This window comes from Rousettus aegyptiacus, unplaced genomic scaffold (assembly GCF_014176215.1).
Source record: "Rousettus aegyptiacus isolate mRouAeg1 unplaced genomic scaffold, mRouAeg1.p scaffold_m13_p_7, whole genome shotgun sequence".
Classification (NCBI taxonomy): Eukaryota; Metazoa; Chordata; class Mammalia; order Chiroptera; family Pteropodidae; genus Rousettus; species Rousettus aegyptiacus.
Window position 1 is genome coordinate 63038483 of NW_023416310.1, and position 22764 is coordinate 63061246.

The 22764-nt window shown below is 45.2% G+C and overlaps 1 protein-coding gene across 6 annotated transcripts in view; it reads right to left on the reverse strand.

Moving 5' to 3' along the window:
• Window positions 1–2612: 2612 nt before the first annotated feature.
• FHL2 (four and a half LIM domains 2) overlaps window positions 2613–22764 on the reverse strand; it is a 65402-nt gene continuing 45250 nt past the window's right edge. For 4 of the 6 annotated variants that reach the window (XM_016142280.2, XM_036223929.1, XM_036223928.1 and 1 more), the window contains exons 3-6: window positions 18259–18433; window positions 10127–10296; window positions 7556–7742; window positions 2613–3237 (exon numbers count right to left, since the gene is read on the reverse strand). In XM_016142280.2, coding sequence (XP_015997766.2) covers window positions 3086–3237; window positions 7556–7742; window positions 10127–10296; window positions 18259–18433 — 684 coding nt within the window. In that variant the 3' untranslated portion in view covers window positions 2613–3085. Of the gene's footprint in view, window positions 3238–7555; window positions 7743–10126; window positions 10297–13418; window positions 13524–18258; window positions 18434–22764 lie in introns of those variants that run through there. The other 2 variants (XM_036223930.1, XM_036223931.1) reach the window with 2 other exon arrangements.

Here is a 22764-nt window from a genome sequence, read left to right on the forward strand (position 1 = left end):
AACTCAAATCTACTATTGAGTCCCTCCAGTGAATTTCTCATTTTGGTTACTGTGCTTCTAGACTCCAGAATTTCCATTTCTTTTTTTTAAAACAGTGTTTATCTCTTTATTGGTATTCTTGCTTTGATGAGTAATTGTTATCATATGTGCTCCTTTAATTCTTTTCTTTAGTTCTTTGAACATATTTATGATAGACATGTAGCCAGTGTTTAGCTGGAGGTTTTGCTGAAATATTTTGAGCTAATAAGACTTCTGATCTTTGCCATGGCTTGGAGAATGCTTTCAAGTCTGCCACATCCACTCTAGAGGCTCCTGAGTGGATTCACCCTTGTCTGTGCCCACAGTCCTCTGCATCCTCAGAGATGAGTGGGACCCCAAGAGGGCCTTTCTTGGGAGACTCTTGCCCTGGTTCTTTCTGTTAAACTTCTGGTCGGTCTGCCATTTTCCTTCTTGCTACTAGTATCATGGAACTACGGGCCCTTCTTAATTGCTTGCCACCAAGATCTCTCTTGTTTTTGACAGTCCCCTCAGGGGCAGATTTTTCACTGAGCTACCAGTTCACAGAGCCTGCCTCTTCACTGGAGGCTGGACGGTGTCCTTCTTCTCCCGGAGTAACAGTCCTCCTCCACAAGTAGGCGCTGGGAGGGGACAACTGGCAGCCCCTGCTCCTCTCAGAGGACCCTGTCCAATGCAAGCTGGTGGGTCAGGGCCAGTCGGAACCCCAGTAGTCTCAGCATGTCATGCCTGGGGCAGAGTCCCAGACCAGGAGGAGCCCTCACCTTTCTGGCCGTACCCACCCAGAGCAGAGGTCCCGGAGTAGAGCTGCTGTCACATTAAACTGGGGAGTGGGGCTGGGATGGCATCAGGCTATGGCTCTAATGCCACAGACTCTCACTGTTCTTGTTAACAAGCAGTCAATTCTCCTGAATAAATGTTTCTCCATTTGCTGTATGCCTTTAGGGAAATTATCAAAGACTTTAGGTTATTTGGTTTATATACATACAATTTCCCCAGTGAAATGATCATTTCCCTGGGAAGAGTGTGAACTGAGCTCTGCACACGGCCATTCACAAAGTCCCACCCAGTCAGTTCTGAGCTTTGGCCAGGCTGCTGGGAGTCGGTCTGCGCATGCGCGGTTCAGTCACCAGCCAAAGATTTATAGGGATTTCATACAAAGAACTTGGGGCTCTTTTCTAGAATTTTCACTCTTACGGTCTAAAGTATGTATGTCACAAACTCTGGCCTCTGGTTCTTCAAGCTGGTAAGACTGAAGGTTTTCTAACAGATTTAGCTACCCTGCGGGGGCCCGTCCTTGGATAAAAGCCATTAAAATGGGAAACCCATTCATGGCCATTCTCTTCTTCAAGGGTCCACTCCACTCCAGTCTTCCTGCTTTGGGTCATGCTCCAGTGCTTTCAAAATTTTGCAAAATATTTTGTTCAGAATGGTTGTCATTTGAGGGAGGTGCTACTTACTAGAAGGGGAACCCCCTTCCATTGATGTTATTTGGGTGACTTAAGGTTGGATATGTGTATCTGTGGTGTTAATGAGGAACAACTGCAGTGTTCCATAATGAATGGAAAGTGTTTACTTTTTAAAGTTTTTTTGCTATTTTTATTTTAAAAAGCATGTTTACAAGAATGCTTTTACATTTATATTATGAAATAGAAGATGAAAAAACAACTAACGAGGGTGGATTTATTCTTTTGAAGTAAATCCTCAAGCTAATTATAAATCCAGAAGGCCTGTCTCAGGCATCAAACATTTCTCACAGTGACTAGCACTCAGATGAAGAAACTGATGCGACGTGTCCTCAGCATGGATGGTACTTGATTCCCCGCACCCCCCCCCCCCACCCCGGCCTCAGTTTTCTTTGCAAAGCATATCATTTGATCATGTTGAATTGTCTTAGAAAACAAAAGGTCACTATTGCTATATTGTAAAGAAAACTAAGCAATGTTCTGTGTTGCTGAGCTTTGGCCTAGTGTTTTCCAGTGGTACAGTCTGCTTCCAAAGATGGTTTTACAGACTACTGCCAACCTAGGAGCTCAGAGTATTCTCTTTACGGCAGTGATTCTCTCTCTCTCTCTCTCTCTCTCTCTCTCTCTCTCTCTCTGTTTTTACTGTCTGTCTATCTTTTCAGAAACACTTACTGAAGGCCTCCAGTATGCCCTAAATTACTCAGGTGTTGAGAATATACATCTCTGGCCTCAAGGTGCTTGTGTCCTTTTGCAGTCCTTCGCTTTACAGAAGAGAAGGCAGGTCAGTGATGTGGATCCATGACAATGGGAAAGCACTGAGCTCTGTCAAGAAAAGTGACCTCGAAACTGCCTTCACTGTCATTAGCTCATATGCTGGAGCTTGTGTTCCTGCTTGAAATGCAGAGCATTAAGATCCAAGACAAAGGGAGTTTGGGAGAGAGGAACAAAGAGAGGAGAGCGGGAAGAGGTTGTGGTGCTGACTGAAAGCTTTCTTTTAAATAAAAGGTGCAATGCCATTTCAGTTCTCACCTGGCACATGGAACTCACAGTTCACGTAGGGATCAATGGAACGTGTAATAAAGTGTTGTTTATACTCAGAACCTTAATGTTTAATCATCATTTTACACACTGTGCTCTGCAAAAGATTTTATTCTGGATAACTTTATTGTAAGCCATATAATCTTGCTTTAGGTCTTACATGACAGGAAGTCACACGGTCGTAAATACCAACTCTTCATTACCTTATGTAGTTTGGAAAACATTCAAGTTGTGACATGTTAATCGCACTTAAAAAATTAAATATGCAGTGAAGGATGGATACATTTATAGAGATATTCAAAAGGATTTTTACACTTGGATTTGCCTTGCTCGATTCCAAAAATTCAAAACTGTCTTCCCACCCAAGGTTGACATAGGGTCGTTTTCTCCTTCCTTGGGACTGAACTAGTACAAAGAACCGAAGGTTTTAAGCAAACGTGAATATCACTGAGAAGCACAAGAGGGAAGTCTCGGGGTGACCAGTGGAAACCAGAACACAATATTGTCTGGTTGAGAAAGAAAATATATAAATCTGTGTGTATCGCAAGCAGCGATGTGCATTGGCTTCAGATGTCTTTCCCACAGTCAGGGCACAGGATGTCATCCCTTTCTGTGAGAAAGCCACGGCCCACCAGTGACAAGGAACACTTCTTGCAGTTAAAGCAGTCGTTATGCCACTGCCGTTCTTCAAAGGAGATGTACTTTGTGCCGCCAAGTCCTGTTAACAGAGAAAAAATATTGCTAGTTAGAATCGGCACGGGCAAAAGAATTCTGGTTTGACCCATTTCAAAGTTTGGAGTATGTGGTGTTTCTGGGTGCTGAAACTCAGATATAAATTAGATACTGTGCACAGCCTTGAGGAGCTCATCTCATCAATATCAGAAGAAACAGATATATACACTGGCTCCAACACTATATGATCAATAGTGTAATTATAAAGAGCCTCCTGTGTATTTGTTTTTCCCACCAGAATGAAACTCCTTGAGACTGGGAGCTGACTTCTCTCATTCCTTCACTGAGTGCTCCATGGCTGGCACCATTTTGTAGTTTGATGAATGAAGCGCCAAGGGGAGCATTCAAGAGGAACATATTAATTTTCTCTGGAATGTCAGGAAAGGCCTCACTAAATTTCTAATAGAAAATAGAAATAGAAGAAACGATATATGGGTGGGGGAGAAATGGATGTGCATTCTCACAAAGAGGTATCATAAGACAAGCTACAGAAACATGGACTTAGGTGGTGAGAGCTGCATATGGGTTAGAGGTTTAGTGAGGCAGGTGGAAGTCGGAGTTGCTAAGATAGGTTAGAACAGCTTACAAAGATGTGTGGTCAGGAGGGAAAATCATCTTATATTTTAAACAAGAAAAGTAGGACTACATTTCAATTCGGGTGCTTGATTCTTATTTGATGACAAATTCTTAGCAAATGTTTATGTCTATTAGCTGCCTGTTAAAATACAGTCGATTTGTACTGCCACTGGGCCCTCTGAAAAAGTGGAATCAAATACATGAGGTTATCTTAGAGTTGAGATCGATTCTGATGAAATTTGGGTCACAAATCCCAATTATAAAGAGTTCTTTCCAGAAATAATATAGTTTCATCTATCATATTAAAAACAAAGTAACCACACTGAGTACTCCATTTATAATAGTTTGAGGTCTCAGACTGGCATGAGAAGGCTGTAATGCATTTAACAATTAGTTCCTTTTGTAACTTAATTGGTGAGGCTGACATTGGGCATTAAATCCTTTCCCATGGGGAGCTCAGACCTTAATGCTAATCCCCTTCATTCAGTTAGACAGAGCTTGGAACTCGAAATTGTCCTATAATGCAAGTTCTTGTGCTCTAATATGGTACAACCTCTGCTATACTAGTAAAGCTTTTCAACTCTCTTTTCCTAAACAAAAGTTTTAAAATAAGAGTTACACTGAATAACTAATGTCACTAAAATACTGATTGCCTCTAATCCTGATAAGAGCTATAAAAGACCCACTGAACCCATGGTCTAGCCCTGAGACAGAACCAAACCAGTGATTTAGGCCAAAGGGTCTCCAATTATTCTGCATATTCGAATCATCTGGGAAAATTTTAAAAATTCTAACACCCAGGCCATGACCAATTAAATCGTGGCCCGGCAGTAGTAATTTTTAAAGCTCCCCAGGTGTTTTGAAGGCATAGAAACATTTGAAAACCATAGAAACGTTTAGGCAACACATTAACGTGACTTGGGGCAGAGGCTATAGAACAGCTGGAAGATACAGGCACATCTTGTTTTCTTGCACTTCGCTTTATTGTGCTTCATAGATATTGCATTTTTTTTTTTTGCAAATCGAAGGCAAAATCAACAAAAAGATTGACTCGCTTCATTGTGATGCTCACTTTGTTGTGGTGGCCTGGAATGGAACTTGCCTCCGAGATCTAGCCTGCAGTGGTTTTTCTTTTCAGCACTGTGAATTAGCTGAAAAGCCAGGAGGCAGCTCGGAAGCCTCGGCATTTCCACCATTCCACGTTTCTTCTTTCTCCCTCCTCTGGTAAGTCCTGCTCCCTCGGAGATCTGGGGCAAGGAGGAGCACAGCGGTGGGGGTGGAGGATGGGGAGGTTCTGTGTGTGAAGACTGTCAGTGATGGGGCCTGGGCTGCACGGCTGTCTCAAGATGAAAGTCTCCTTTTAGAAGCCCCAGTATTTCCTTGAAATGCCAGCAAAGGGAAGAGTGATAGACAGGAGAGCCGAAGACAGCGCCAGGGCGATGAACCCCCCCAAGGGCAAGATATATGTGCAGTGAATTCTCATTACCTGAGGTGGTGATGTTCTGTAAAGTCACTGAACACTGAATTAGCAAATACTGAACCCCTGCTCCCAAGAGAAATACAGGGTCAGGTCCCTGCGAGCCTCTGGTCACAACATTTTTATCAACCGATCAACACGTAAACTTATTTTATGTCTATTTCTGTTTAAAAATACCTTATTTAATATGTATTGTTGATTCATTCACATTGAATTTATGACGAACAGAATCGTCTCTCAAGCCTCAAGGAAGCTGATCTAAAACACAAGGCGCCTCATAGCCTTCCTGGGCTCAGGAACAGACACGCTGCAGCAGTGTCCTTGGGGGCCATTTTAAACAGGCAAAATGCCAATAAAATAAAGCACAAAAATACAAACAAACAAAGTGGCACTAAACATGTCATGAAAAGGACCCCTGTTTACAACAGGAGTTGGATCAAGAAGTCAGAATGTCGCCTGTTCTACCTCGGCTGGGGAAAGTACGCATCAGATGACTCCAACTCTGGCATCTCTGTGAACGACCGTGAGGGCACCACGAGTATTGATTTTGGAGTGACAAATATTGGTGAGCACGCAAATTTGAAAACATGAACTGTGAATAATGAGGATCGACTGTATTTATGTGTGAACCACTGCATATAAAATGTTAGAAAGTAATTCAAATTTATTTACAAAAATCATGTAAATTTTGTTCAAGAAAAAAATACTAAGCATGGATCTATTAGGAATTTAATCTAATTTGCAATCTTGCACAATTATTTGGGCCTCTGTTTTAAAGTACATTTTAGCTGTAATTTCAGAATTCCTCTGTGGGTTCCTGAACATTATATACTCTCTGTATTTCAGAGAATTAACTCCTAATTTGGAGGGAAGTTTTCATACTGTTTTTCTAGTGTTTTTTTTTTCAGTGCTATAATAGTAATAACTACAATTAACTCACAAACCTGATTGATACATTACATGTAAAAGCATTTTTATGCAGATCATATTAATTTATAAAGCTTAATTTTTAAACATTTATTTCCACAGAAGTTACTGTGAAAACAGTTTTCAAGATTAGTATGTTAGGGCAAAAGACTGCATTTTTCCTTCTAAATGCGAGCAAGGAAAATATGGGCTATAAACGGCTACAATTGGATGTCTTAACATAGAAAAATGTAAAGGCAATGCTTCTTTTCTTTACATTTTCATTTCACATGGAAATATGAGCTCTGGCTTACACATGAGAGAATTATTTTAGTCATGTGAGACTTTCTATGTCAGGTGAGTTAGATGAGTTAGGTAAACTCAGTTCTAGACCTGAGGAAAAAGTGAAGACGAGCACAGAGGGGGTGTAGAATGTGCTTGTGTAATCACATTGCGAACGATAGAGGAACACTGTTTGGCTGGGACCTGTGTTTATATCGCATGTATCTGCCGTCTGCTCTTGATAGGGATCAATGACTGTCGCGGAGCTGGGAACCAACTTCGTGGAACTTCTGTGCTGTGGTAGAATTTCACACTCTTCCCTCCCAGCCCAGCCACTGATTTGTGCGGCAATACATGGTGAACACGCACAGCGCTTTCGTCTGACCAGCCATCTGCTCCCCACAGCGAATTCCTCGGCACATGTAATCATTGAGTCCAATGTCTAGTCTGCCAGCCATCCAGATTTGGGGCTCTCACTTTGCCCAGCCCTTTGAGGGATATGAAAGAACTGTCTAGAAAGTTGCCCTCTGCCCTCATACAGCCATGCCTCCAGGCTATGGAGCACCTTTGGGAGTTCGATGAGCTGCTAAATCCATTGTGCTTATATGGTTGTCAGGTACCCGCAGACAGCAGTTTTGGAGATTATGCAACTCAAAACAGAAATAATAAACCTCTTAAGGACAGGCCTTTCATGTGGTTTGTGGTGATTGGGTGAGCTGGAGGGGAAGTCCTTACTGGCTGCAGTGTGCAGTGTGACAAGGAGCAGGACCGGTTAGGCAGAAAGTCGACCTATTCAGAACCTGCCTGAGGCCTGAGGACTCTAGGTATGGAGGCGACCTCACCATATTGTGATCAGCTGTTTCACGCTTCACAGATGTTGTGTTTTTCACACATCGAAGGCAAGACCCTCCACCAGCAAAACAAGCACCACTGGCTTTATTGTGGTGTTTTGGAGCTGAACCCTCAGTGTTTCCGAGGTCTGCCCGAATACACACCTTCACACGCTGGATGCTCACACCTTGTTCAACCCTCGCACTCCGAGCGGGGACCCCTGTTCACTCACCGCTGATCGGGTTGGTGCACCCTGCACACTTCTTGGCGTACAAGTCGCAGAAGCAGCTCAGGCAATAGGCAAACTCGTCCCGGGACGTGAAGCGCTGCCCGGAGAGCGGCTTCTTGCAGGCAGTGCACACGAAGCACTCCCTGTGCCACGGCTGCTCCCGGTAAGTGACCCCTCCGGTGGTGATGGGCTGAGGAGGCAAGAGGGCGAGGGTCAGTTTCCAGCGGCACAGTGGCCTCTGCTCTTAGCGCACTTTCTCAGTCCCAGCTCTTGCCCCTAGATGGCGCAAGTTCCTCATCCAGAAAACATCCAATTTCGGTTAACAGTCAAAACTGCTTTACAGACTTCACTGTCACCCTTCATTCCCCCTTCCACTACTGCAGACTCTGGCTTTCCCACTCGTAACACCAGTACTAGGGCATCTGCCCTCAGCCCTCAGAGAGACGTTGGGACTGTAAGGCAGAGGTGTCGCCGGCAGCACTGTTCCCTCACCATGCAGGGAGGTGGTGCCACGAGGGAAAATTGGGGGGACTTAGTTCGAATCCTATCCCCACTCCTCACAGCCTTGTGCCTGTGGGGAAGTCATTTGTAAAGATCCCTGTGTTTTGAGCAACAGCCTCTCAAACGCCCACCGGGCCGGGAGCTCAGTCTATTGTCGCTTGTGGGAGAAGTTAAAAGATGGTGTGGGGTAGGTGCCTCCCACGCTGCGGGGACAGCGGGGGTAAAATAAGCCTCAAGCCTGCCTTCTCACCCTGTCTTTCAGTCTTTTAACATTTGTGAGAAGCTGGATGTACCAGAACTGGTCATCCACACATCAATTTTGTCTAGTATTTTCATATTGTTGCTTTTCATATTCATTTAGAAAGAGGATGAAGGATAGAGATGAGGAGGGTAACAGAGGAGCTGGGCAGGTCTCAGCTTGAGAATGATGGTAGCACTGGGAGATGGAGCAGAAACGCCTCACGGTAGTGCTTGCGTGCAGTGGGTTATTTTACACTGCTATAGCATCCAGTACCTCCTTCAGACCTTACATAATATATAAAGGTTCTTTCATAGAGAGATATTATTTCCATTTTTCAGATGAGTAAACTGAGACCCAGAAAAATTAAGCAACTTGCTGGAGAATTCATAGCTAGTTAATGACAAAGTAGGAACTAGAGTTCAGGACTTCTTGCTATTCTGTATTCTTTTCATTAAATTGTAACCTTTAATCATCTTTCTATAAATGTTCCCCAGGCAAGAGAATTTATATGAAATATGTTGGGTTACAAGGTATTTATGTGGCTGCAGAAGACATGTCGACGTGAGATGTTGCCTCTGTTTGGAATAGATCCCTCATTCTCCCTTTGTCAGGGCTCCGTGTCTCCCCCACCCCCACCTCACAACCCCCAGCTAGCTAAGATGTTTCAGCACGAGTGTTGCTTTCTTAGAGAATGTTCCCTAAACACTGCCCTTGCCCTGGACCCCACTCCTCGCATTGGTTCAGGTCCTCCTGGTGTATGCTCTGTTAAGATTCTGTTCTTCTCCCAAGGCACACTTGTCCGTAAGTACTCGAATGTTTGACCTTAGAGTCTACATCCACCCAGACTGTGTCTGACTCCTCCACCATCGGACCCCGATGCCCCAGAGAGCCTATCACTGTGGGAGGCATGAATGCCTCTGGCATGAGTGCTGTTGCGTGTCCCGATGAGCGCACACATGAAGGCGTGCAGCCTGGAAGGAGGCGTGCCTTCATTTCCCCTACAGACCAGCACGATGAGGTGGGGAAGATGATAAAGGAGGAAAAAGCAATGACGACAAACTATCCTTGGATCTTGATGAGAAAAACAAAACAAGACAAAAAGGGAGTGAGCAGAGAAGAGGATTCCTGAAATAAACATGGAATGAGAGTCCATCCGAGGACAAAGGGATAAGTGGTAGACAAATAGCGTAATCATAAGAGGGGAAGGAGAGAGGAATGGAATTTAAAACGGTAGTTAAGAAAAAAATGGAAATGAGACAGGAGGAAATTAGAAAGGTTGAAGGAAAAGAATAATACACTGCCGGTTGAAAAGGGGCATGCGGGGGCGTTTAGCCAAGGCTCACGCGGGGCGGGGCGCAGCAGCAGCACTATTTTCCCCGCCGACGGGGGCCGGACAGCGCCCCCACAGGTGAAGCAGCGCAGCTGGCAAAAGGGCCAGGAGCCAAAGAGTCTGCACCAAGATCTGTGACTGGCACTGTCCGGGGCAGAGTTGGTGGCTCATGGTGTTCAGACCCGTGTGTGTGTGTGTGTGTGTGTGTGTGTGTGTGTGTGTGTGTGTGTGTGTGTGTGTGTAAGAGAAGAGGACACACTGAAGCAAACCAAGCTACATCCTGAAGGGCACAGAAGGGCGGAGGGGCAGGTGGGAGTGACATGGCTCCCTACATGTGCGGGTTTCCTTTTCTTTCTCTAACCTAACAGAGCCTGGGGGACAGAGTATACAATCAACTGAACAATGGTTATTAAGGATCTGCCCCTGACCTATGGGCATAACTTTTTTCCCTTACTCCCCACCCCCAGCTAGAGTGTGCAAGGTCCAAGGGACAATCAGGTACCTTTTTGCACTGAACACACTGCAAGGCATACTGCTTCTCATAGCAGGGCACGCAGAAATTCTGATCATCCTTGGGGATGAAGCTCTTGGTTCCAATTGGCTGTTGGCAGCGATGGCAGATGAAGCAGGTCTCGTGCCAGCTGCTGCCCTTATACTCCATCTTGCGGGTACCTGTTGTGAGAGTCAAAACAGAGCAATGCTGTTGAAATGACTGGCTTGGCATCCCAGCGGTCTGCCCTGAGAACCTGCCACCATCTAGTTTCGTGACCACAGAAAGTCACTTTAGCTCTTGAAGGCTCTCCTCTAAACGGGAATAATTTCTATTTTGTAGAAAGCAAGGACTCTGTCTTGAGATTCATTGCTATACGCCCAGATCCTAGAACAATATCTGTACATAATATTTGTTGAGCAGAGTGATTATGAACAAGACATAAAAAAAATATTTGTCTCTCTCCTTCAGCATTGCAAATGATAGCTCAGACTAGCTCTTCAGAGTGAATTTTGGAGCAGGGAGGCCTGTCAGTCAATAAACACCGTCTACTTCTCAGGCGGATGGAAATGGGGCATAAAGGAACCTAACATCTCAAGCCCTGTTCGGCAAGGAGCTGACTCACTTCATGCAGCCACGGTGTAGACCAAGCTGGGACATCCTGTGTCAGTTTCACGTGCTGGGCCAAGTGTTCTCATTAAAACCGACATGCATTACTTGTACATCCATTTAGTAATTTCCTGAACTTATCCTGTGATATCCAATTTTTTTGGAATAACTATTATTATTTGATATGTTTAGACCATTTCTCATAGATTAAGAAGTCTGAGAGAACCAAAACACTTTTTGGTTCATTCGCCCCCTCCCCGGCCCCCTCCTCAAGCTAGATTCACAGCAAATACTTAATATTTGCTAATTGATGTTTTTCCCATACTTTACCAAAATAAGTGAGTATATTTATAGAAAGAGATGGTTCAAGACGTATGCATGTAAGCACCTTCGGTATGAAGCAGAAGTAAAGAAGGATTTGGGGAAGAGAAGCATAATGAATGAAGAAGCAAAAATGCTCTGATGCCAGCACGCTACACACAGCCGTCGGCCAAAGCTGGACAGCTGCCTACTTCAGAGCTGAAGTTTTACTGGAGCGTAGCCATACACATTCACTTACTTCTATCTTCTATAACTGTTTGCACGCTACAGTGGCAGAGTTGAGTAGTTGTGACACAGGCTGTATGGCTTGCAAAGCTGCCAATATTTACCTGGTTCTTCATGGAAAAATTTTGCCAACCCCTGGACTCACATAACGGATGGGTATCATAGAAAGATGGGTAAACAGAGTTCCACCTGGGATCAGCAAGCGATGAGAAGGTAGGTCAGAAGCCAAATGGCCTGCTTGGGGCCAGGGTAGCAGCCCACTGAGGTAATATGGGCAGCATAGTGCAGGCGTCTATAAGCTAGTCTTCAGCTCCAAGTCCAAAAATAATACTATCAAAATGACAAAGCTGGTTGGAAGGCTGGTGAGACGTCCATGACTCAAGTAATTAGGATGTGTTGAGTCATTATGTGATTATTTTATTAGATGTCATTTTGGGGTCACTTTCTCAACTTCCTGGACTTCCAAGATCAGACATGTGGGCACCACATCCTGTAGAGTATATCAAATGCTCAGGGAACTCTATGGGGGGCACAGTGACCTTCAAAGCTATAGAATTCAGGTAGATGAATCCTGAAATGAGGAAAATTACAGTAGGCAATTTAATTTCAGGTGGAAGAATTTTGATGTAAATTCTAAAATGACTTACTTTAGTCTTTGGGGTTTTATTTTCCCATGTACCCCTTTGCCACTTGCTTTTTTAATCTCCAATCTGCCCTCTGGTCACGCAGCTTAAGGATTTTATCATGAATATAGGGTAATTATGATTCTCACTAAGGATCCCCAAGCAAGACCATCTAATTGCATTCTTGGCGTCTTCTGAAATGTCTTAAATCAACACCAGTGTTCAGGAAACTGTCCGGCCCCCAGTAGGGAGGCCACTGCACACCTCTAGCCCAAAGTACAGGGTGCGCATCTGAGAAGTGTCTTTGACACTGACCTGGGCAAGTACTGTAGAAGATTGCCAGCAGGTGGCAGCCAACTCCTTATTTCAATAGAATCTGCAGATCTGACTGATTCTCCAGCAGATGGAAGGAATCTTTTCTGATTCAAATAAGCAAGTGAGGAACAGGGAACTTGATAAAGGATTAGTGATAATGTAAGCCTGCTCAGAGGCTGTATGTAGTGCATCTGCAAGAAACCTCTGCAAACAGGGCCTCAGCATCTGGAACATCAGCACTGTGGGTTGTTACAGAACCCTGGTTTCCTGACTACCGTCAAAAAATCAACTTTTGTAGAGTGAGGGCCCAGAGGGCGACTTCTTCATTTAGCACCCACCACTTGTCCTATCTAAATTCAAAAGCTATACAACGCTCTGTACTGCTATGCATCTTGATTTTGTTGTAGCACTTTTTAAAAAAATCCAACCAAAGCAAGGAAGATTGCTTTCTTCCGCTCCTTCTTCTTCTCCTCCTCTCCTTCTCCACCTCCTTCTCCTCCTCCTCATCCTATTTTTTTTTAAGTTTTTTATTTTTTTTTTTGTACACACCAGGCTGTCCCAGACACCCTGCCTTTGGTGCCCAGCCTATTTCTGCCAGAAGTGACATTCCCTGACTTCTCTATCTGTTGAAATCCAGCTCATCTTTCAAGACTGCTCAAATATGACATCCCTGAGGGTCCCTTTCCGGACTCTCCTGCTCTTGGCACAAGCCTCCATCATAGCATGTGCTCGCCTGACCTCTCCAAAGTCCCATCTAAAAAATCTAGGTCCTCCCCCTCTTCAGCCTGCCAGGATCATGAAATGTCTTGGAAATTTCAAAACTTTTAGGAAAATTTCACATCCTACTTTAAGATTTACATTTGTCTTCACCTAAAATGCTAGCTATTTAATGTCATGCCTCCCGATCTCAGAATGACGTCCTTGCTCTGGGAACCTGTGCCTCATGTACACACATTGTGGTCCCCTACCATCTGGGCAATGGCAGCTGGACACTCCTGGGGGCTGCAGGTCAGTCTCCCCAAGAATGCACATCTGGAGGGCAAGTCTCGCTCACTACTCCATGCCTTGTACATGGTGTGTTCCTTTAGGTGGCTCTCCCCCGTGTCTTCCCACGACAGCACCTTCAGCTCACTCCGATCTGAGCCTAAGTGTCATCACCCTGGACTGCCCCATCTCAAGCAGCTCGTGTGTCCTCCATTCCTTTTCCTTGCCTGTGTCACTGCTGGCGCTGTCCTCACTTGGTGAAGGCATCCAGGAGCCTGGCCGGCCTGTGCGTACCCACTGAGCACAAAGCAAACGCCTGCTGGCCTGTAGAACTGAAGGAAATGTCCAACTACATTGTTTACCAAAGCCACAGACAATAGTGCGTGAGACTTCCTCAGCGCAGGGACAACCTACAACTGGAAACCATTGCCTCTCCCTGCCTGTGCCCTTCGGTGAAGTGCAGCCTGACCCTCGTTTCTGTCCTCCTCAACAGGGGCCCCACAGATGCTGGGCAGTTAGTTACCCACCGGGGACTCACTCTGCCCTCGGCCACTCTTGGCTTCAGTTTTGGCACCTGTCACATGAGGGCGAGGGGTGAGGGGACACTGTGCAGGATAAACAGGATGCCGTAACGTGGTGGTGGGTGGGTGGCCAGCGTCGGCTCAGCAGTTGGCGGCTGTGATTGTGCTGTTGTGATCACCACATATTTTTTACCAAAATCTAGAAGGCTGCACCCTGCCTTCCCTTCATCTTTAATGGAAGACACTGTGGACCCTTAGTGTCCAATTTTTATGTGTTATCTGATGATAAATTTTTTTCTCGCTCTAGGAAACACCATGAAAAATGGAAAGTGTGACAGTTAATTTTATGTACCAACTTGTCCAGGCTGTGCAGCCCTCGTTTGCTTGTACGTCAGTCTAGGTGTTGTTGCTGTGAAGGTGCTTTATAGATGTGATTAACAATCCATTCGGTAGACTTTAAACAAAGCAGATGATTCTCCACGGGGTCAGTGGGCCACATCTAATTAGTCGAAGGCCTTAAGAGCAAAGCCTAAGGTTTCCCTAAGTAGGAAGGAATTCTCAAGACTGCAAAAGAGAAACCCTGCCTGAGTGTCCAACCTGCTGCCCTAGGAGATTCAGACTCAAGGCTGCAGCATCGGCTCTGACCCGAGTGTCCAGGCTGCAGGTCTGTACTATGCGCTTTGGACTCACCGGCCCCCAAACTCTGTGACCTAATTCCTTGCTACAACCTGTTTGTCTGTCTCTCTGTCTGTCTCTCTCACCCCAATTCAGAAGTCAAGGACAGGTAGAAATTTAAATACACAGGAAATATGTCTGTTTTTTATGTCATGATCATGACTGGTGCTAAGGCTTAGTGTCTTGAACAGCCCCGGACTGAGACTAACATAATTTCCAAGAATCACTCTTGTAGACAAACTTCTGAGATGCGGGTCTTCTCCTCTAATGTTGTCAGAAAGGGAAATAGACTCTCAGTGAGGGACAGTGATCAGTGAGATGTCAGAGCCACAAAACGGGGGCCTGGAAAACAAACCCTGCTGGTTTCTAAGCTTTCCCTGAGGACTGAGAGTAGAAGGAAGAGGTGCCAAAGTGAGGGAGAGGCCAGGATGGACACATGGTGAGAACGACAAAACCGGATCTGCTCGAAGGTCCTGTGGCTCGCTCACCCCTCAGTGAAGACAGAAACAGAGTTCAAGAGGTCTTCAAGTCGTTGGAGGAACAGGCTGAGTAACAAAGGAAATGTGCTCCTGCAGGTGGCACAGGAGGAAATAAACTTCTTACTATCTATCTTACTTGCCAGGTTGTAATTTAAAGTAACTCAGACTGGAAGGGGGCGGGGAATGAGATGGAGAGGAGACCAAAGTCCCAAAAACTCTAAGTGGCTCAAGTCGCACAGCTACTGAGGAGCAAAGCGAGGGCAGGGCCCCCTGACCCTGCATTTGCACGAGTACCAAGCTGATTCATTGGGGGTGACCCAACTCTGCGGTGCTGACCCCACAGAGGCTGTGCATGCCCATGCCATGAAGGCTTCTCTGTGCATTCTGTTTTTCCACCCTCGGAGTTAACCGACGTTGCCGAAGTGAAATGAAATTAGTGGCATCCATGCCCGTGAGTTCCGTGCCCATCTGCCTTTCTCGTGCCTGGTCCAGAAGACCACTTGGACTTCAGCACAGCAGGAACACTGGACAGGATCCCAGTCCCAGCTCAGCCACTCACTGTAGCCAGTGGCGGCCATTTAACTTTCTGGTTTCTTCACTGAGGAGCTGAGAGTTGAACTTGAAGGCCACCTAGGCTTAAAATTGCTAATGCTTTGCAGTTCTATGTTGTGAGATTTCTCTGAGTTCTCATTCATCGCGCCCTCACTGGCCCATTCTTCTTTACCACTTGCACTCGAACCTCAAACTTCCCTCTTAAAGATCTCAACTGTTTCTGCAGGCTCGGCAGCCACCTCTGCGGATGCTATATGGGCCTGTGCACCTCCCACCAGTCCCCGGAGTTCCCGCATGACCGCATGACCCTGGTCCTTCTCCTTGGGGTCCACTATCCTCCCAGGAACACTCCTATCCTAATCCAGGCCTCCAAGTAGGTAACGAAGGGGAGGAGAATTGGAGAAGCAGAAGCCCGCAGGGTCTACGTGCAAAAGGGCAGAGCACTGCTGTAGACGGGCGAACAGACAAGCAAACAAATGAGCCCAGAAGGTGAACAGAGGGATGAGGAGAGCAGGACCGGAGAGCCCGCAGAGCGGCTGGGGAGAGTCTAGGGAGCCCGTGGATGTGGGCATTGTGGAATGGAGATGGAGAGAGGATTTAAAGGAGTCTCCTGTGAGTCACCAACAGAAGCTTCCTTGGGCTCCTGCTGTGAAAACCTAGTAAAGATTCAATTTGTTTTCCAATTAATCTCATGGTTCTTATTGTACTGGGACTGCTGTGTCTGCATGTGACTTCCAGTGCGACAGGACCTTTACGCGGGCTTCCGTTCTCATTCCCGCCGCACCACATTTGGGCCCCTCAGTTCCAACATTAGCAGCGTTAATGTAATTTTGTCAGAGGCCTTCCTGACCTTCCACCGCTGGAAGCTGCAGCAGCAGCTCCAGGCCTGGCTCCTCTCACGCACTGCCAGTGCTGCTGTGGGGACGTCGCATGTCACAGTTATTTTTAAGACATTTTAACCAGAGAAATGTAATAGCAGTGAGGAACCATCTTACTGAAGGCCTAATTATTCCCTTGCCTTTTTTTAAGAGTTACGATTTCTTATCCAACATATCTTCCTAAAATAACACTTCCCTCATGTCGCTCTCTTGCTCAAAACTCGTCAGTATCTTCATTGCCAAAAACAAAGCAAACCAAAAATAAAACAAAAGCTCCAGGGCTTGGCAATCAGTCTTCTACTAAAGAGTCGAGAATCTAACTACTTTGTAGTTTTAATTCTCTTTAAGTCACAGTGTGAACCCAGCTACTGTATGAAATGTGATTACTTAGCAGACTGCTTAGGTTTTTAAAAATTAGCATTCAACCTACTGACAACAAACTCAAAACCCTCGACTCAAGTTCATATGACACATCTATGATCGCATTCGGGAATACAGTGAATTTTAAAAATCACTTTCAAGGGGACTTTTCTTTATTAATGTAGTGAACTCTTCAAACTACATTTAAAAATTTAATATATTTGATATCTCTTTTAAGTATCCTACTAACAAACTGAACCTCAAGTTAAAATAAATTAAACTTATAAATATGATAAATCATAAGAGGTCTTACATGTCAAAACAGTTTATCAATTAAGATATGTTCAGTTTAAAATCAGAAGCCTAAATAACTTATTCGATCGTACTGTAAGTCAGAGTCACGAAGTTAATTTACTCTTTAGATCAAGTTTTTTAAAACTTCATCCATACTTTCTCAGATTACTTAACATAGGCTAGATTCTCTTATGATGTCTGCCCTTAGTTCTAAGCCTTCCTAGGGCTTTAGGACGCTCGCCTAGTAAAGGGACTGTCTTGAGTATGGATGCTGCCCCAAGCCCTCTGAGGGTTTGCCACCAGCCTGAGCCCGACTCCACAGCAGCTCCGTTAGCACCCTACTGGCGGGAGGCCCCAAACCCGAGAACCCTCATTTCAAGTGACACCCCCACCCCCAGTCCTCTACTTACTCAGGGAGGTCTGTACCCCAACCAGTCTGCTGCTCCATGAGCCTGGGTTCCAGGGGTCTGGTTACCATTTCACCCTACCCTGCCTGTTCTTTGTGAGGCCACTTGTCCTAGACAGAGTTCTCTCCTGGTTTCATGTGGCTCACTGGGAATCCAGGTTTAAGGTTCCAAATAATACAGATACTAAAAAAGTGGCTGAAATTCAGGTTAAACTGGGAGTCCTGGCAAGTCTATCCTTGGGTCGCACTTTTCTGGTTTGCAGAGGACAGACAGCACTGACCATAGATGGCCGATGAACCAGCCACACGGTGTCTATCCTTTTCTCTCTGTCGTCCAGGGTCCAAATCTTTGGCTCCCCTCACAGTGGTTACTCTTCTTGCCCTCATTTCTATATGTATCTAATAAGATTTATTTTTTAAATTACATATTTTAAAATTCTACACATTTTTGTTCGCTCTTTTTATAAAATAAAATAAAATAAAATAAAATAAAATAAAATAAAATAAAATAAAATAAAACACTCCTCTCTCCTACAAGAAACAAAACAAAACAAACTAACCTCCCCCTAAACAAGGAAGGACACAGCCTCATCCTCACGCTTCAACAGACAAGTCCCCTTATCACTGTCCTTGGCATCTGACCCAGCTACGGTCAAGTCTAGGTCTCTCTGGAAGGTCATGTCCATCCGTCTGTCTAGAATATCAACTCCACGTGGGCAGAGGGGCAGGCGTGTCTCTCAGATCATTGCTCTATGGATACCTCACTGCTCACCCAGCGCCCTGTGCCAGGACATGATGCATATTTGCTGAAATAACCACCTGAGTACAGATGCAGCACGTAGGAGGTAAGAGAGAGAAAGCATGCTTTGCGGTACCAGCGGGGAGGAGGGAGCGTTCCTGACCTGGCATGATGGTCTTCTTGCATTCCTGGCACTTGGATGAGTACTCGTGCGAGTAGCAGTCCGTGCAGAGCAGCTGGTCCTCCTTTGCAGCGAAGGGCTTGTCCACCAGCGAGCTCTTGCACCGCGAGCAGTGGAAGCAGGCCTCATGCCAGTGCCGGTCCTTGTAGGACAAGTCCTGCAGATGCAGACCACATGGGACAGTCAGGGGGCAGGAGGGGACTTGGAGCTGCTCTGTCTGACCACGGAAGAGGGGGCCCAGCCCGAGGGGCAGGCACAGAGTAAAGGGGGCCAAGGCCTGTGGGTGCTCCTGGACTGATGCCTTCACTAGTGCTGAAACAAGTAAAGCTAGGCTGCCCTTTTCTCATTGCAGTTTGGAGCAAATATTTAGACAGGTGCGTGGGAGTGAATGAGCGTGTGTGTGTGCACGTGTGTGTGTGTGAGAGAGATGTTTTTGAAAAATGAATGGTTTTAGAAAGACCTAAAATGCCATCTAGACTCGGAACCCAAACCGGAATAAACAGTTCTCTTTTGCTGAATACTGTGGTGTGCGTATGTTTTCTCAGAACCTCGACCCAAACTAAAGTTATTTGATTTGGTGATCTCTCTGCACAATGTTTGAGTTGGTGGAATTAAAAAAATACATATCATTGTCGAATCCCTTTGAACATAGTCGGGTGACTGTGAAGGAGTGTGCCCTGCGTGGCTCCCTCACACCCCATTCCTGTGAGAAGCTTGCTTTTCAGGACATCTGGGAGTGGAGTAATGGTCAATGCAAGATAATAAGAAATGAAAGTGAGACGGGCCTAGAGTTTTCTCAGTGCAGGATTTAATGTCTGTGATTTGTGTCTGTGAGGTTGGTATTCCTGAGTCCCAGCACCCCTGGGGGTCCTCTGATCTGGGCACTGCCCTCTCAGGGGACCCAATGGACAGCTCACTGTAATGCCTGCCTCTCTCCAACCTCTATGAACCCAAACTGAGGGATATATGAACTAGGAGCAGAAGACTGTCCTGTCTCTTGCATTTCTAGCCTCAAGTATTCTCAGTAATTTAGAGGAAAAAATTATCTGTTCTTTACTGGTTATTCTGACAAATGAAATAGATAGAAACTGCATTAATTTGAGTTAGTGACCATACGCAAACTCATTACAAATTGCAAAGCACATACTTTGCATACATCATTTCTTCCAAAAGAAGTCATTATTTCTTTCTTTCTGGGATACCAGGGATGATAATTATGACCATGCTGTGAGGGCAAGGCTGTGCAGCACTGCAAGGTAAATATCATTACTGAAGCTCAGAGAAGTTCAGTAACTTGCCCACAGTCACACAGCTTGCGCAGAGCTGAGCCAGGGTTCAAGTTCGAGTTCTTCTGATTCAGAGGCTAATTCCAGTGAAGCAACTGGGTAAAATTTTGGTAGAGTCCATGTTGCTCTCTGCTGTTAAAAACTTTCCCCTCGATGAGAGCTATGTATATCCACTGAAAATATTCAGGAATGATACTATTTTATATACTCAAACGAATACATTTTAGCACTGCCTTTGTTTAGACTGTGAATGAAGCTGAACAAACCATTTAAAGCCCTGTCTAGTAAGAACGGTAATCAGCCTAATTTGAGAAAAGTTGGTTTTTAAGCAAGCTCTCACTGTTGTCACGCCGATTGTGGAGTAAATGCATTAAACATTATTTGGAATGGAAAACGGTATGACAGTTTCTCAAAAAGTTAAAAATAGAATTACCATATGATCCAGCAATTCTACTTCTGGGTGTATGCCCACAAGCATCGCAAGCAGGAATTTGTACACCCAAATTCATAGCGGCATCATTTGCAATAACCAAAAGGTGAAAGCAATTCAGCTGTCTATCAATGGTAACTCAACAGACCAAGAGAGCAACAAAACGTATAAGCGCATGCTGGAATATTATTCAACCTCTAAAAGAAAAGAAATTCTGACACGTGCTACAACATGGATGAACCCTGAAGACATTACTCCAAGTGAAATAAGCCAGTTACAAAAGAACAAATAGTGTATAATTCCACTTCCACGAGGTTCCCACAGTAGTCAGATTCATAGACAGAGGGTAGAAGGGTGGTGCCAGAGGCTGGGGGAGGAGGGAATGAAGAATTGTTTTTTAATGGGGACAGTTTCAGTTTTGCAAGATGAGTTCTGGAGGTTGGCGGCACGAACAACGTGAATGTACTTAACACTGCTGAACTTTATACTTACAAAGGATTAAGATGGCACATTTCCCGTTAGGTGTATTTTACCACAATTTGAAAAAATAAAATAATCGGTGTTGATGATTACGTAGCAGGTGAAAAACACTTTTTTCGGAAGTTAACTGGGCTCCATCTGTGCAGACCAGTCACCTCACATAGGCTCGCTATTGTGAAAAAGCTGCAAAATGTTTTCTGTGTTCCATGAATCACCGCCTGGCTGTGATGAGAAACCAAGACCCAGAGGATCGGGGCCGGGGAAAGTGGGTGTCGGAGGCCTGCTTCCTGGAAGATGGTCTGGCGGTGCTCAGGGAGCCAGCACTACTCATCCAGGGGCTACGACTGGTTAGTGACAGAGAGAAAGAAAGGAAAAACGAGTTCAAGGCTATTTGCCCTTTTAGGCTGACCTCAAGAAAAACTGCGGGAGGAACCTTCACAGAAGGCATCGTGAGAGCAAAGCCACCAGATGTCACCGCAGTCTCCATCCTGGGTAGTGACTCCCCAGATGAAGAAAGAGCAGCCAAGAGATTAACATGACTGAACGGTCAAGAAAAAACTAATTTAAAAATGTTCTTGTGGATCAAAAGCACTGCAGAAACCCATTTTTCCCACAGTTAATATTTCTGGCATGAAGACACAATAACTACAGTTGAAGACAGATTTGCTGACACAGACATTGGACAGTAGGTAGTGTCCCTCTAAATTTGGGTATCATTGGCATGTCCTTACTAAACCTTAAGCATCAATGCAAAAATTCCAGACCTTCTCAAGGCCATGCTTCCTGCCATCACTCCTCCTCTCTCAGCATCCAGGGCTCCAAGGAGCTGCTGCCTTCCTCGAAATGATTCGTCGGACTAAATCCCAGTGCAGTACATACATTTCACCTTGGCTGCTGGTGGAGAGCACATGCCTAGAAATGCTTCTCATCCCCCCAGGAGACCTGGGTCAGGGGTCCTGTCCATGAGATGCCTTTTTAGTCGACCACAGTTGAGTTATCTCGGCATTCCTTTCCTGGGGCCATCGTAACTCACCCGCACGATTTTTCTCCCTCAGTCTACCTCTCTTGCACGGACGTGCACACTCACGTATGTCCGCAGTAACACAACAGCTCCTGAACTGTTCACTGAAGGATGTTTGATAATTCTCAAAACCTTCTGACAAAATATTTTCCCTGAAGTAAATATCAACCTATGACCACACTCTTAAATATCATGATATGCAATAATAAAAATAGTCTTTAAACAAACTTGCCTCACGGTTGGTGGTTGGGTCCTCAGTGGGGATATGACTGGCCCGCCCTCCTGCTCCAGCTGATGACATCGAGGCACTGCCATGCAGGCAGGGTGGGAGGTCTTGGGTCACTCAGTCCATATCTGCTGCAGCAGGAGTGGGTGTCCAAAACGCCTGATATACTTTATCCTACTGCTTAAACTCAAAGTTCTAGATTCAAATCCTGGTTCTGCCGCCTACCGGACACATAGCCAATGCCAAGATAAATTAATCTGGCTCTGCCTCAGATTTCTCATCTGTAAAGTAGCAACAATAATACCTACGGCTGGCTGCAAGTGAGTTAATGAATTATTACATGCAAAGTATTTTAACACCTAAGAGTTTTCTGGTAAAGCATACATGCCAAGTGTATATAACTTGCTCTACTGTAATTGCTCAGTTAACGTTAGTATTAGCTTTTATTCAGATCATAGCTGATAATGAAAACAGTTGCTCAAGGCATCACTTGCTGAAATTACATATATTCACGAAAATAGTAACATGGATTAGAATTTCCCTCACCTGAAATCCACCATGCTCATAACAGCCTCTCTGCTTTCGTATAGCGCTTTCGGTTTCCTCATCCTTTTTAAATCTAAAATTCTTTTTCTAAATCCCTTCTTACCTGTTTTTGAGCCACACAATAACCCTATGAAATAAGGTTTTGTTCTTATTTTATTCATGAGCAAATGTAACATAATGATGCTAAAAGCTGTGGGCTCTTTTCTGTGACACCCCATGGCCCTCGGTGACCTGACAGGACTGGATGCATGTTTTGTTTACAGTCTTTGCCTGACACGGAGGCATCTTTACATGTTCGCCCCAATGTGCCTGCCTAGCCTTGTCCTCTGCTCTAGTCCCCCTTCACCCCTGCACACCCTTTCCAGGGCTGGCCTTTGCCTTGGAAAGCTCTTCCCCCTCCACCTCTCCAACAGGCAAAATCCCGCTCAGCTGTGAGGCCCAGCTCCAACACCACCTGCTCTGCAAGGGTCCCCCAGCACGAGCGATGCTGGCTGAAGGA